Source organism: Triturus cristatus, chromosome 2_1 (genome assembly GCF_964204655.1).
Source record: "Triturus cristatus chromosome 2_1, aTriCri1.1, whole genome shotgun sequence".
Classification (NCBI taxonomy): Eukaryota; Metazoa; Chordata; class Amphibia; order Caudata; family Salamandridae; genus Triturus; species Triturus cristatus.
In genome coordinates, this window is record NC_140581.1 from 693,594,514 (window position 1) to 693,609,502 (window position 14,989).

Sequence of the window (14,989 nt, forward strand, 5' to 3'; positions counted from 1 at the left end):
CAAGACCCTGATACAAATCTCTCACCTATTTTGCGTGAATATATCAAATTTGGGCACCACTCGGGTCTGCAAATGAACTGGGCCAAATCAACCATTATTCCGTTAACAGACAGCACGCGTCCTCATCCAACAGAATTTCCTTTGGAATGGCAGTCAGACCCCGTTAGGTATCTTGGTATTTGGTTTCATCGAGATCCTGAACTAGTTATTTGTTCGAACTATGGGGTAGCAATCAGCAAGCTTGAGGAGAACATCGGGCGCTGGATACAGCTTCCTTTATCCCTTGCAGATAGACTAGCCATTGTTAAAATGGTTGTGCTGCCAAAACTTTTATACTTATTTAACAACATCCCTATTACTCCATCGAATGCTGTATTTCAACGCCTAAACACTATGATAACTCGACTAATATGGGCCAGTAAACAAGCTTGCATAGAACTGCGGGCCCTCGCCTTGCCCTTCTCTAAAGGGGGTTTCAAGGTACCAGATCTTCTCCTATACTACCTGTGCGCCCAGGCGCAATATGCACACTACTGGTACCACCATGTTCCATTCCTGCCGCACATAGCGATTGAGGACGGAGATGCACATCTAATTCCATTAGCTGCTATATCGCTGCATCGACTGGCTTCCCTGCGCCCTCACCAAATTAACACCATAGAGACTACTAATGCAGCATGGCGACAGATGGGAAAGTTGGCACATAAACTACCTCTGTACGCACCAGCAATGCCATTACAGTTCCATCCAAATCTGTCGGTCACTCAGGAAACCGTGGGAACTGAACTGTTAAACAAAGTAGGCATAGATAAAATGGGGGATTTGTATACTAATGGCACTTTTGTGGAGCCTAAGGAGTTACAGTGCATACATCATCAGACATTGCTCTTCCAATTTACCTACCATAGACTACAGGGAGCTATTAAGAAACTATATCCCACCTATCCCGCCATACCACCGCAACTAAACACCCTGCCATTACGGATTACAACGCCACATAATAAACATATGGTGACACGACTGTACACACAGTTACAGGGTGATATAGCTGATAACACACACAAGGCATGGGAACGCTGGAACAACACGCTTGACACTCCCCTCACAGAGGAAGACTGGGAGGCCTGTTGTACTATAAGTGGTAGGCTCACCCCAAATGGCACTCTGCGCCTGTTGCATTACAAATATCTACACCAAACATATTATACTCCGGCCCGATTACATAAATATGGTCTCCGTGCAGACGCACGATGTCAAAGATGTGGTGGTGACAATGCTGACTTTATCCATCTGGCCTGGCACTGTCCACTAATTAGAACATATTGGACGGAGGTTGTGGAGATACTGAGTAAAATGGTAGAAGTCCCTATTGAATGTACGATCCAAACGTGTCTTCTGGGACTGCTCAAGAACGTACGGGCAATGAAGCGCAAATTTTGTATGGTCTCTCTCCTGCTAGCTAAACGGAGAATTTCAATGCATTGGAATAGCAGGGCAACACCAACAACCAAGCAATGGCTTAAGGATATGGCCTACTGCAACGAAACCCTGAAAACGTATGAGGAAGAACTGCCCACTGGCTCTAAACCTCAAGACTACTGATCATACCTGGTGAACTATCTTATAGCAAGTCCGATTGAGTAGCTGCACATGAATGTATAATATGTAATAATGTGACTGAAGGTGATATGAATGCTATGTGGTGTATTGTCAGGCAGATTTCACTCTATTGCACTCTGTATGCTGAATGTTTTGTTTTAGACAATGTATGTCGTTAAGAAAAAGTATAAATAAAATAAAAATTAAAAAAAATGCCATGGGCTTGATGGTTAGCACATCTAAAGAAATGAAAAACCGTAAAACGATATGGGAGTCAACTGAAGGGGTTGGCCCAAACCCAGTTCTCGTGCAATATTACTTCGTATTGCATTTTTTAAGCGTTCATGAAATGAGGTCTCAGAGCAACTAAGGTTGTCTGTAAGGAGACCTAAAAAGGATAGTGAAGTAGAGTTTAAATAAAGCACAGCAAAGTGAGAAGTAATAATGAAAAAGTACCCTTTATCTAATAAATTAAGCTAAAAGGCATAGATTTAACAGGCTGCAGTTCTTTCAGAATAAAATTACATTCAAATCCATATCAAATTACACGAATTTTCACACACAAAATCAAATATGTATATATAGTACCTGCCCATCTCTGCTAATTTGTACTTTCTTATTATCGTTCCATGGGTTCATCAAATGGTGTGCAAACTGAAAGGGAAGGCTTTCTTTTCTCATCCATTCCACCTTGAAAACTCCCCCTAGGCCCGTTGATCCCCAGTCCTGACTTTTCTCTCGTCCAATTTCTGAACACATTCTGGCGAAACCCTAAATCAAAAACATTTAAAAAGGAGGAAAAGGTTTCTCATTAACCACATTGCAGATGTTTTGATTGTTAATATTTCATAACAACAGTATGATTGACAAGCTAACTAATTACCTTCTGGTGGATTCCTTACCATAAAATATTCCCCAGGGGACAGAATGAATCCAGACATTTTCACAGCGGTGCCCTTGCGTGCCACTAGGTAGCATCGTGCAGCTCCACGCTGACCTTGTTCCTCGCCGGAAGTGATGAAGCGGAGCCACAGATAAGCCCAATCACTGCAGGCCAACATCAGTTTTTATTGACTCTTTCCGTGCACTCGGAAGTGAAGCACAAAACAATTGGGAGGTGCCAGTGTGCAGATCACTCCTTTGGAACCTTTTTAGACGATAAAAAGAGGCCAGTCCACAGAACAGGGAGTAGGAGGGCAATGAAGAATCTGCAGTTAGATAAAGTATCCACCACAATAAGTGTTACAGAAGGTTTTTCAGATGGACACTTCTAACACAAGATTCCGGACCTTTAAACTAGATACCAAAGCAGTATCTTTCAAATTGGAGGGTGTGTGGCGTGGACTCAGACTAAAAATATCTTCAGGAAGGAATAGGCAAAATGTCCTGGCTGTCAAGGCCGTAGTGCTCTGTGAACGTGTGTACTGAATCCCACATTGCAGCCTGGTAGATGTTAAGAACTGCAACCAGTGCGCCAAACTATTGGTAAGAGCCTGGCTCCAGTGGAATGGGCCCTTGGTCCATCTGAAGCTCCTGCTTCTTGGCCAGTGCTTAGCAGAATTTAAGGTAGATGACTATTCACCACCACTGTGTTTTTCTGCACCACCTTTCTTTCTTAGCCCCAGAGAACCACACAAAAGGCTGATCGTCTACCAAATGGTCTTTGGTGTGGTCAAAGCAAAGGCTCAAGGCTTATCGGGTTGATGGAGTCTCTCCTCCTCTTTTGAGGGATTAGGCTGGGCAAAGAACATTGAGGGGGTGAGGGACTGCTTGGCGTGAAACGGCGTCACAACTTTAGGTATAAAGGCTTCCATGGTCCTATTTGCCTGGAAAAAAGATGGTGTTTGGTGGAGGCATAAAGAGAGCCAGGAGCTCACTTGTGACAAGCTTAAATGATCGCAATGAAGAAGATGTGTTTGAGACTCAGAAAACGAAAAAACACAGCTGTGCATTGGATCAAAAGGGGCACGCACAAGGAATTAAGATCCAAATGTGGCATTACAAACGGATTAGGAGAGACCACGTGGCAAACCTTTAATAAAGCACATAACAATAAGTATTTTAAACAAGGACAGTTGGCCAGCAAACGCAAAAAGGCTGAAAGAGCCGACACATACTTTTTAATGGTGCTCATTGCAAGAATTGCTGGTCCATAGATTTAAAACAACTAACACCAACAATTTAGCTTGTGAAGAGTTCCTGTTGCAGACTCCATTCTAGTCGTGTTTCAGCCAAGGTTGACCCGCTTGTTGATGACAGAAAATAATAGAACTTGATATCCACCTTGATATGCTTTGTTTAGTGGGAGGAAACCCCATTCTAGGTGCACTGTAAACTACAAACAGTTGATTGGATTTACGACAAGATTTGGTTCTGTCCAAACAGAATTTTAAGGACCGTTTGACATCCAAGGAATGCAAAGCACGCCCAGCTGAAGTCAGAGGATTTGGAAAGAAATATTTTAAAACAATCAGTTCGTTTAGATTTAAGTCCGAGGGAACCTTAGGGATAAACCTAGGGTTAATACGTAGAATGGCTGTATCATGTTTGAATTGTAGGTTAGGTTGCTGGGTAGTGAGACCCTGGAATTCACTAACCCTTCTCGCTGAAGTAAGAGCCAGTAGGAGAGCAACATTCCAGGACAGGAACTTTGTATCCGCTCTATGGACAGGTTCGAATGGATGCTTCATTAATTGATGGGGGTGAATGTTTTGATTTGTTCTGCATTCCATCCATCAATTGTGTATCTTTTCCTTCCTCGCCTTAAGTGCGTCAGGTATGCCTCGACGTGGGTCCTGGTCTCACTGTGCCACTGTAATTAAGCTATCCTGGCTGAAGAGGGGTGAAACCCCGAAACCGGTCCTAGGATGCTTGTTTCTGGTCCAGGGAGGACCTGGCTTGGCAGTTCGGGCTGGACTGTTCCCATGAGGCACAGGGTCAAGACTGATTTGCATATGGCCAGGTCTAAACTGGGGTGGCATGGTGAGCACAAGAATGATGGATTTAACCCAGATCTCTTGACTGGGGTTGAATGTTTTGCTTTGTTCTGCATTCCGTCCATCAATTGTGTGTCTTTTTCATTAATTGAGCAAGCAATGTGTTTAGCTGCCGTGCAGGAGGCGGTGTCCGCACTGGCGGAAAAGTTCTGGACCAACCTTTGAGGAATTGTTCTCCAGTCTACTGGACCATAAAGATGGAACACTGTTTGATCTCCGGAAATGGGAAATGGCTGCTAAGTGAACTTTAATTGAAGTACGAGCCAAGCCGGAACACGCTAAATGAAGAAGATATGCCAACATTTCTCCTGGTGTTGAATGAAGAGGATGGACATTAGTCGATGTGCACCAAATGCAGAACCTCTTCCACTTGAAAGAGTATGTCTTGTTAGTACTATCTACTTGTGCCGTAGCAAGCACATCTCTGCACTCCTGTGGAACCTTTAAATGCCGAAATTCTTGGGACTCAGGAACAAGGCGGATAATTTCAGTGATCTGAGATCTGGGTGGCGTCCATGTCCCTGGCTCATTGACAACAGAGATGGAAGCGGTCTGAAGTGGATTGGAGGCTGCACCAAGAGGAGGTTAAGCTCTGCGTACCAATGTTGGTGAAGCCATGCTGGGGCGATTAGTATGATTTTGCATGGTTCTGCTTTTATCTTCTTCAACACCTTTAGAAGGACAGAGATGGGAGGAAAGGCATAAGCAAATATGCCGGACCATGCTATTGAAAAGGCATTCCTCCATGATACCTGATGGGGACACCAACTTGCGAAGTACTGGCATTTGGCATTGTCTGGTGTTGCAAAAAGGTATATTTTTGGCCTGCCCTACAGGAAGAAAATGTAGTTGAGAGTGTGTTGGTTTAATTCTCACTCGTGACAGGTTGTTTTTAGCCTGATTAACGTGTCTGCTATGATGTTTTGTCTTCCTGGTACATACTCCACTGCTAGCAACACCTTGTGCAGAATCTACCAGTGCCGGATTAGTTAAGCTTCCTGAGAGTGCAGGAGAGATTGTGTTCCTCCTTGCTTGTTTATGTAGTGAATTGTCTTAGTATTGTCTGTTCTGACAAGCACCAAAGCATTTTGTATTCTGGGAAAGAAAGCTTAAGGTGCCAGGAATATTGATCTAAACTTGAGAGAGGTTGATATGGAGGTCCCGAAGAGATGATGGCCATTTTTCGCTGATCTGAAGCTTTGGTAGGAAAGCTACCCACCCGTCCAAGGAGGCATCCGCTGTTATTACGAAAGGTGTGGCCTGAGACAGAAATGGCAAGCCTTGCGACAGCTGGTGAGGTTTTGTCCACCAGGTCAGTGATGCCATCATGGGAGGATAAACCTGAATTATTTTGTTGAATGTTCCCTCGAACTGTACCGATTGCATGTTAGAGCTTCCTGGAGAGAACTCATGTGCAAGCGACAGTGATGACTGAGGTGAATACAGGAGGAAATCATGCTCACGAGAAATTTGTAACGGCGTAGTGTTGGAAATGGCCCTTTTTGCAGGGTCGTCCCTAAGCTTTTTGCCTTCCTCCTGGATTTTTCCTAACCTGTTTTTGTTGGCTTTATGACCCTGGGCAATTTACCACTGCGGATCAGTGCTTATCCCTTTGTAAATATGACAGTGAATTGGTATATCCCTGATTGGCTTATTTGGTTTACCTGTTAGTCCCTAGTAGCGTGGCCTGTGTGTGCCCAGGCCTGGTAACCCAAATGCTGCTGGTGGGCCTGCAGCACTGGTTTGCGCCATCCACAGAAGCGGCTTGTAAAGTGTACCTCAGACTCTCCACTGCAGGGTCTGTGTGCAGTCCAGAACTGCCATCTTGGCTGTGAAGTGCACCCACTTCCCAGCCCCTGAACCTTCCCTTGGCATCATGTAAGCCACCCCTATGGTAGGGTGCATTGTATGTGTAAGGTAGGACATGCCTTGGTGTGTATAGCATGTCCTGGTAGTGAATTACACCCAATTTCTTTTTTCACTACTGTAAGGCTATCTGTTCTCCATAGGCCAGAATGGGCAGTTTGACTATTACATTCTATAGTCCTAACTGACCCAAAAAACATGGTAGAAAAACGAATTTAGTATGCCTGAGCTCAGAATATTATAAAACATCTTCTAGTGAAGTTTATTTTTATATTCTGTGTTTGAAAATACCACTTTTAGAAAGTAGGCATTTTCTTGCCTAAACCTTCCAGTGTGCTCTGCTGTTATGTGTATTGGCTGTCTGGTTCTGGAGTGACAGGGCTGGGGAATTCCAGGAGACAGGGTGAGGTGTCCCAGTGGTGAATAGAGAGATCTGCATCTAGATGGGTGGTAGGAGTTGCACCTGGGACCTGAATAGGGCTGTGCCTTCCCTCCACAATGCTGGCTCCACCTCCTGTGGTGCGTCTGATGTCTCTGCCCTGCACTCTGAAAGGCCTGGGCAGAATTGGCTCTGGCTGGGTTCAGTGACTTGTAGCTTCTGAGAACAGACTTTTGAGGTATGAATATCTGTGCTGAAACCCCTACAATTTGTATTGCTCCTGGACAACAAGAAGAACCTCTGTCCGTGTAACTGAAGGAATCTGCAGAAGATGACTGTCCTGCTTGTGTGCTGTTTCTTGGATTGGCCTGCAGTGGTTACTACTGGACTTGGAAGAAGAGGAAAAGGACTTTGAAGGAACTTTTTATTTCAACTTGCTAAAGCAATCACCCAAGGGCTAGAAGAGAGCTAGCTTCCTGCAGGAGTCTCGGGCACATCAGACTCCACCACCAGCCTCCTGTTTCCTCCCAGCGAGGATTTCTATCTGCAGGTGAGGCTCCTGTGAGTTCCAGGGCCTATAGTTCTACTACAGAGAAGAGAGTGTTGAAAATCGTCGCTAACGCTCGTTTGCGAGCCGCCGCAGCTGAAGAGCGTACGGAAAATCATCGCGCTGCTGCCTCTAAGTGCGCGCTACCGGAGATCATTGCATCGCACGTTTGCGGGCTGGCAACTGCTCGCTAGCCCAAAGATTATCGCATCGCATGTTTGCGGGCCTCCGAGTGCTCGCTAACCAAAGATCATCGCGTCGAGTTCATCGCTTCACGACATCGCAGCGCGGACGCCAAGCGTCTGCCATTTTCATCGCATCAGGATCGTCGCTCCCTCGCGGAGCGCCATTTCTTTTCATCGCAACAAGATCGCACACGCAACAGGCTCGGCACATCATCCTCCCTTTGCGGCAGGGATTTCATCGCATCGCTGGCTTAGCGTGGAGCAGTTTGTCGCTTTGTCCTGCACACAGATCAGCGCATCATCCTCCCTTGCGGCAAGGATTCAACGCATCGCTGGTCACGCGTAAGGAAAATCATCGCTACAGCTCCTTAGTGACATTTTAGTTGATTTGCTACAGAATCCAGGTATTTTGTGGGTAAAAGGGTCACAGAGACCACTGCCTTGAACTGAACTCCTCTTTGCATACTTTGAACTATTTTTGCAGCATTTCAAGAATAACCCTATTTTACAGTATTATGGCTTTTTACCGTTATTGGTCTTGTGTTAAGTCTATATATAAAGATACTTATTTTTCTAGAATTACTTGTGTGGTGTCCCTTTGTAGTCTTCTTCACTGTGTTACTGTGTATGGTCATAAATGCTTCACACACTGCCTCTGAGATAAGCCTCACTGCTCGTGCTATGTTACCACAGGGTTGAGCAGGGGTTATTCAAAGGGTGTAGCCCGCTTACTCTGACTTAGGAAGAAGGGTCCCTACTTGGACAGTTGCCAGCCATTGCCAACTAGAGACCCCCATTTCTAACACGTAGGGAAAGAAACTTTCTTTTTTATACACGTTTCGTCAAGGATATTAATCTCGGTTATCTTTCCAGAATGGGGTATGCCTTGTTTTGAATGGTGTCCAGAATGGCACCTAGGAAGGTCATTATCACATTTTGAGAGGTACCCGTTCCAGTGTAGGGGACAGGGTGCACTGAAGCAACAATCAACCAAAAATTATCCCCTACATAGGATTGATCTACTAGTGTGTTTGTAGGGAATAATTTTCGGTTGTTTTTTTACCTAGGAAGGTCAGCCATCGTTAAGGTCGAAGAACTGACTTTTATTGGTTCAAAGTGAGAACTAGCCACTCGAAAACCTGCAGACAGGCTTTGGTGGATGTTCTTGCTGCTCTGTAAGTAGGGGCCTTGACTAGCTAGTCGTCGAGGTAAGGAAAAGTTTGATGATGATGCTGCCTAGGGTATGCTGCAACTGACGCTAGGCACTTCGTAAAGAGCCCGAAAGGCAATATTCAGAACTGATAATGCCTGGCGGCCAACTTGACCCTAAGACAGTTCTTGTGTTTCTGGTGTATGGGTATATGAAAGTATGGATCCTGGAGATCCAGGGACAACATGTAATTGTGTCAGTTGAGATGTAATACATCCCTGATGGATATCATGTGGAACAACTGTTTCTTGAGGAATTTGTTCAGGCTTCTGAAGTCCAAAATCGGTCTCCACTTCTTTGACTTCTTGCGAACCAAGAAGAAGCAGGAGTAGAAACCTCTTCCTCTTTGACTCAAATGGACGTTTTTTATAGTTCCCTTCCGTAACATGGTGGCAACTTCTAGCTTTAAAAGATGCAGGTGTTTTTAAGCAAGAGGTAACAGAGGGGTCGGAGGAGGAATTTTCACAAATTTGAGAGAGTGTCCAAATTTGATTAGGTCTAGGACCCATTGATCTGGGGTTATTATCTTACACTGTTGAAAATAATGGGATATTTTGCAGACCAACTTGGATGGAATGGGCAAGGCAGAAGCCTGCAGCAGGGAAAAGTCATTGACGGCGACTAGTGTTGTTTCCCCGTCATCCTGTTTTTCCTCTGAAAAAGGACATGTTGTAAGCAGCCATAGGTGGTTGGCGCTGAGTAAACTGCGGTCTGTATTGTTGGGTGGAGGAAGTGTAAGTTGGGTATCAAAACTGTTGGTATTCTCCCCTGTAAGATGGATGCCCCTTGCCTCGAGCACCACAAAAAGGTATTTCCTTGTACTGTAAAGTCTCCAAAGACTTAGCTGTTTCTGTGTCTTTCTTAATTTGTTGTAAAACCTCATCGACGTGACTTCCAAATAAATCTTCCCCGTTATAAGGAAGCTTCAAAACTTTGGTCTACACTTCAGGCCTAAATTAGGTGGTCTTCAGCCACCCTTGACGTCTCAAGACTGTAGCTCCAGCCAGCTGGCGGAAACGGTGGAGGCAATGTGCATAGTGCAGTCTATTATTTCTGAGTTGGAACGCTCGCCTTCTAGAAAAATCTTTCTTGCTTCTTTCTTAATGTATGAGGGAAGTCTATCAACATATGCTGCAACATCTGACCATATCTGCTTATTGTAACAGCCAAATAATGCAAGGGAAACTCTGACCGTTAGTGGTGACATAGCAGAGAAGCGTTTTCCTATGTTGGCAAGTCTTCTGCCTTCTTTGTCAGGGGGAGCTGAAAGAAGGGCCGAAGAATTCTTGGATTACCCCCTGTGCTGCTTGCAAAATAACTGAATCCGGTTTTGAGTGACTAGTTAGACAAGCAGGTGCGTCATCCAGGATTTATATTTTGTATCCAGCCTTGGTAAAACTGGTGGTACTGTTGCTGGATTCTGCATGACCTTGAAGCCCTGGTCCCAAATGTAATCGATGACCGGCATAGATCTTACTGGCATCCTGCAAGGCTCATTAAAATCATAAAGGAAGCAGTCTTGATGATGCACAGGCATTGGTAACTCAAAGAGACTGGCCGCTCTCTCCAGGAGGTTATGGAAACCCCAATAACTTCGAGAGGAGTATCCGTTTGGGGCGGACATGGTGACGCTGGCGTGTGAATTATGTAAGCATCCCACTCATCCTGCTGACGCTCACCTTCTTCCTTTTCTTCTTCAGAAGATGACAGTTGGTGCAAAGGTACTTCCTGAGAAGAGGAACGAACAGCTGGAGACCCCTGCTGTGGTGGGATAGGAGAAAGTAACCTGTAGTTCAGGAGGCGCAGGAGGAGCTTGTTGGAGAGGCGATGCTGGAGGAAATCTCTTTTTATAATCCGTTAGCATGGATTGCAGATCCCTTAAGAGACTAGAAGGAAGACACACCGTATCTTGCTGCTATTGTTGTGATGTTGGTGTGAATAATCACATTTTTGGTCATAATAGTCCTGATCATCTGATTCCTTGTGATATTTAACATTAACCTCTGATGGGCTTTGTGCTGTCCCAAAGAGACTATCATCCTCAGAATCATCCTCATAATTATCACTATCCAATAGTTGTGATGGTAAAAGTGAGTGTATCTGACTGGGCGAAGTTAAAAAGCTGGAATTAAGGTCATATGCTTTATTTTGTGATGTGAAATAACTTTTTCTCTCTTTGCCATTGGTGTTGTCGCCAAAGCTACATTACAGTCAGATGTGCCTGTTCCGTCGACGGAATAGCCATTGTTGACAATGAACCGTCAGTGAAAAGAAGTTTCATTGAACAGGACAATGTGGTTGCAGTCGACAACAAAATCGTAGACACTGCTTCCACCATTGACGAGGTCTGCACCGTCGCCAAGGATGAGGTCGTTGTTGAGAGCCCTGTAGTCGGCGAGAGGATTGCCGTCGACGAGAGGATTGCAGTCGATTAGTGGGTCATCGTCGAGAGATGGTTTTTTGACGTCGCCGATTTAGAGGATGACGTGATCTGCGTTGTAGATGATAAAGGAGCATGGCCTGTCGACGATGACATAGTTCATGAGGAAATCACAGCCGACAATACGGTGATGGTGGAAGTCATCAACACCACTGAAACAGTACCTGAAGAGGATCTTCTCGTCGTCAGGGATGTCGTCAACACGTTCTCCATCGGCGGGGCTGAGGTAGGCTTTTTAAATGTATGTTTCAAATTTGGAGGTCAAGTCGAAGGCTCAGAAGCTGGTTTTTGAAGGGATTTCTTGGAAGATACTGGTCTTTTATCCTGCTGCAGGTGAGAAGGCAGCTTAGAAGGAGCACTATGCTTGTGAAAGCTCTCAGATGTTTTTTTAGATACCTTTTTCGGTGGCTACGAAGATGGACCTGCAGGGTCATCCAAAGGCCTTTTTTGAGGCGTTTTAGAGGAGGATCTAGAAGAGGCATCACTCTCCTCATCAGAGACCACAGTATCCCTGTTCTTAAGCCTCTGCAGCCAAAAGAGAATTCTCCCTTCCTGATCTTTCAAAGTTTTAGATGAAAACGTATGGCATACCTTGAAATCCTTTGGTTTGTGGTCTGGATAAAGACAGTCCTTATGAAGGTCGTCGATATGCAATCTCTTCTTCCTGCAAGTGCCACAGGGTCTGAAGTGGCCTTTTTTAGGTGTGTCTGACATGATGGGTGTCAGTTTATTCCACAAAAACACAGATGTACAGGTCTGGAGAGTATATCTGTGCAACAAGGAAAAAGATAAACCTGAAGAAAATCTTCTTTCAAAAGTTGTGAGGAAAAAACTGAGCCGAGCACGACGTGTGGTAGAAAATCTGAGGGACTAGAACTTCTCTCAGGCAGGTTCTACAAGGTGGTATAGTCTGATTGGCTGTTTTCTAAGTTTTGTACTTTTTAAAATTAGGACAGTGATATGTTACTAAATAATGAGGCATTGGGCCTCTGTTCTATGTCAAATAGGACATTGCTTTTAAGGACACCGGGGTCTCCCATCTCGATGATGGGAATGGTGCAAGCATGTGAATCCATGAAAGTTCCAATACTGGAGTAAATTAAGGAATAAATATGTCTAATGAATATATTTTTAATGCAAAGCTTGGATTCCTTAAAATATAAAAGACTTATCTTGCAATACATTTTGGTCCCCTAGAAATAATTTGAATCAACTATTCCTTTTGTCTCAAGAGCGATTTCCATACCTGAAAACATCAGGGCATCTAACACATTTTAGAGATGAAGTTACTTATCATAGATAACACTTTTCTCCAGAAGGTAGGTCACAGTCAGCAGGATTCTGCTGGTTGGTTTCCCTAACTGTGCGTGTAAGATGCTAAGTGTCCGGTAGAGTGAGTACCCCTGTTCATCACGCACTAACTGAGTAAGGTTTCTTACTTGATCATAGCAAGATACACATATATACATAGGTCACTGCCCGCAGGGCACAAGCAAAAACCTGCTTTTCATAAGCTTCATTCATATATTTATCAGAAATGGGGTAGAGCAAGCAGGGTGATGAATCCACAATTAACACAAGTTTTATAGTTCTAATGATCCCACACTGTTTATGGATCTGCAAATGGATATTGGCAAGTGGCACAATTGTTTGATTTCTAGGTTTAGTAGACTAGCAGCCCTCTCCAGGATGCTGCACATTTTCCAGGTCCAACTAATCTGAGTTTTAATATAAATACCTATGTAAGTAGAGTGCAGGATATCTAGATATATCTGAGAAGAAAAAAACAATGATCCTCATGCTAATATTACCCATAGGGGAAGTGGTAAACACTTTACCCAGAACCTGTTACTTGTAACTACCTGGTAGAAGCTAATTTGAATTGAAATTATTATGAAATAGTAATCATGTTTCACACCCATATTCAGCCTAGTAGCTTAAGAGATAAAGCTCAGGTCTAATTTGTCATAGAGAACTTATTTTCTGCAGGACACGTGGGGGAAATGAACACACTACAAGTGAAAGTTCTACATTGAAGCACAAGAATCTCCATTTTCTTTAACCCAACCGCCCTCAGCGAGGAAACTCACAGCTTAAAATTTGGCACTGAAAATTGACATTGCATGAACACAAACCCAGCACATAAGATGAGTATAAACACTGTAGAAAGATGTAGCGAAGAATTGCTTTATTTAGCTCCCAATCATGTCTTGCCAGGGCTAGAAGTCAGAAAAACTATCTCAACCCTCAGTCTAGGTCCACTCTCTCTCCGCAGCTATGCTGTGCCGTCTCTTGCCTCCAGACCCCGACCTCCTACTTGGGAGGTTCAAGGCTGCTGCCCACTCCTGCGCCTGCTGCCCGCTCCAACTGGTACTAGACTGCCTGCAACCACCATAAACTTTCTCAGCCGTTTTTTTTCTAAATTTTTCCCTGTTGTGCCAATGTTATTGTGCCCATCTGTGCCTTGCTCTAATTCCACCACTGTTTTTATTTTCTCGTGCCTGCCTGTTTCTTTTGCCGCTGCAGCCCCTGTGGCCCCTCCCCCTCCGGAATTTCCCCGCCTCTCCTCCATCCCACCTCCCCTACTTAATGGCGGCCGCTGCGGGGGAGCGTGAGTAAGACCTCCGACCCACGGTCTAGGTCCACTCTCTCCCCGCAGCTGCGCTGTGCCGTCTCTTGCCTCCAGACCCCGACCTCCTCCTTGGTGGGTTTGAGGCTGCTGCCCGCTCCTGCGCCTGCTGCCCGCTCCAACTGGGACCAGACTGCCTGCATCCACCGTAACCTTTCTCAGCCATTTTTTTCTTAATTTTTCCCTGTTGTGCCACTGTTATTGTGCCCATCTGTGTCTTGCTCTAATTCCACCACAGTTTTTTTTTCTCGTGCCTGCCTGTTCCTTTCGCCGCTGCTGCCCCTGCGGCCCTTCCCCCCCTGGAATTCCTCCTGGAATTCCCCCCCCCCGGATTTCCCCCGCGCCCGCCTCCCAACGCCCCTACTTAATGGCGGTCGCTGTGAGGTCGCACAGCAGGCGCCCCAAAGGCAAGCCAGTCTGCGCCCGTCCGGGACCATACCGCGGCCAGCACCAGGAACCCTGGACCTTCCACTACCCATCGCTATGACACCACCACCCTCCTCGCACTCAACTCTGGAAGACTTAGAGAATGCCAACAAGCCTTGCCTAAAACGACCCACGGCCAGTTCTCCTGCCTCCACTGCTGCCAGACCCTCACCGCCACCCTGGCCTCCAACACCGCCGACCCCAGCACCGGCGACACCCTAAAATGCATCCTTCTCAACATACACTCCGTACACAAACACGCCATGGAAATCTGGAACCTACTCGACTCTCTCTCGTCCGACATCACCTTCTTCACAGAGACCTGGACCAACGCATTCTTCGTCTCCGACATCAGCACCGCCATCCCAGATGGATACAAGATCCAGAGAAAAGACCGCCCCAACCACCCAGGAGGGGGCCTCGCCATTGCCCACAAGAGCACCCTCCACCTCACCATCTCCAGCGAAACCTTCCCCTCCGCCGAACACCTGCACTTCCAGATCCAGACCACCCCCAAAGCCACACTCCGAGGAACCCTCGTCTACAGATCCCCGGGCCCCCGAACACCCTTCGCCACCACCATCACCGACTTCATCGAACTCCACGCCATCGCCTCATTAAACTACATACTCATAGAAGACCTGAACTGCCACCTCGACAACACCAGCAACCCCAACTCCACTATCCTTCATGACAACTTCGCCACCATCGG

The 14,989-nt window shown here is 45.7% G+C and overlaps 1 protein-coding gene across 6 annotated transcripts in view; it reads right to left on the bottom strand.

Moving 5' to 3' along the window:
* Window positions 1-14,989, bottom strand: part of YTHDC2 (YTH N6-methyladenosine RNA binding protein C2) — a 1,174,422-nt gene that overhangs the window by 73,101 nt on the left and 1,086,332 nt on the right. For all 6 annotated transcript variants that reach the window (XM_085632632.1, XM_085632630.1, XM_085632634.1 and 3 more), the window contains exon 29: window positions 2,188-2,370. In XM_085632632.1, coding sequence (XP_085488758.1) covers window positions 2,188-2,370 — 183 coding nt within the window. The remainder of the gene's footprint in view (window positions 1-2,187; window positions 2,371-14,989) is intronic.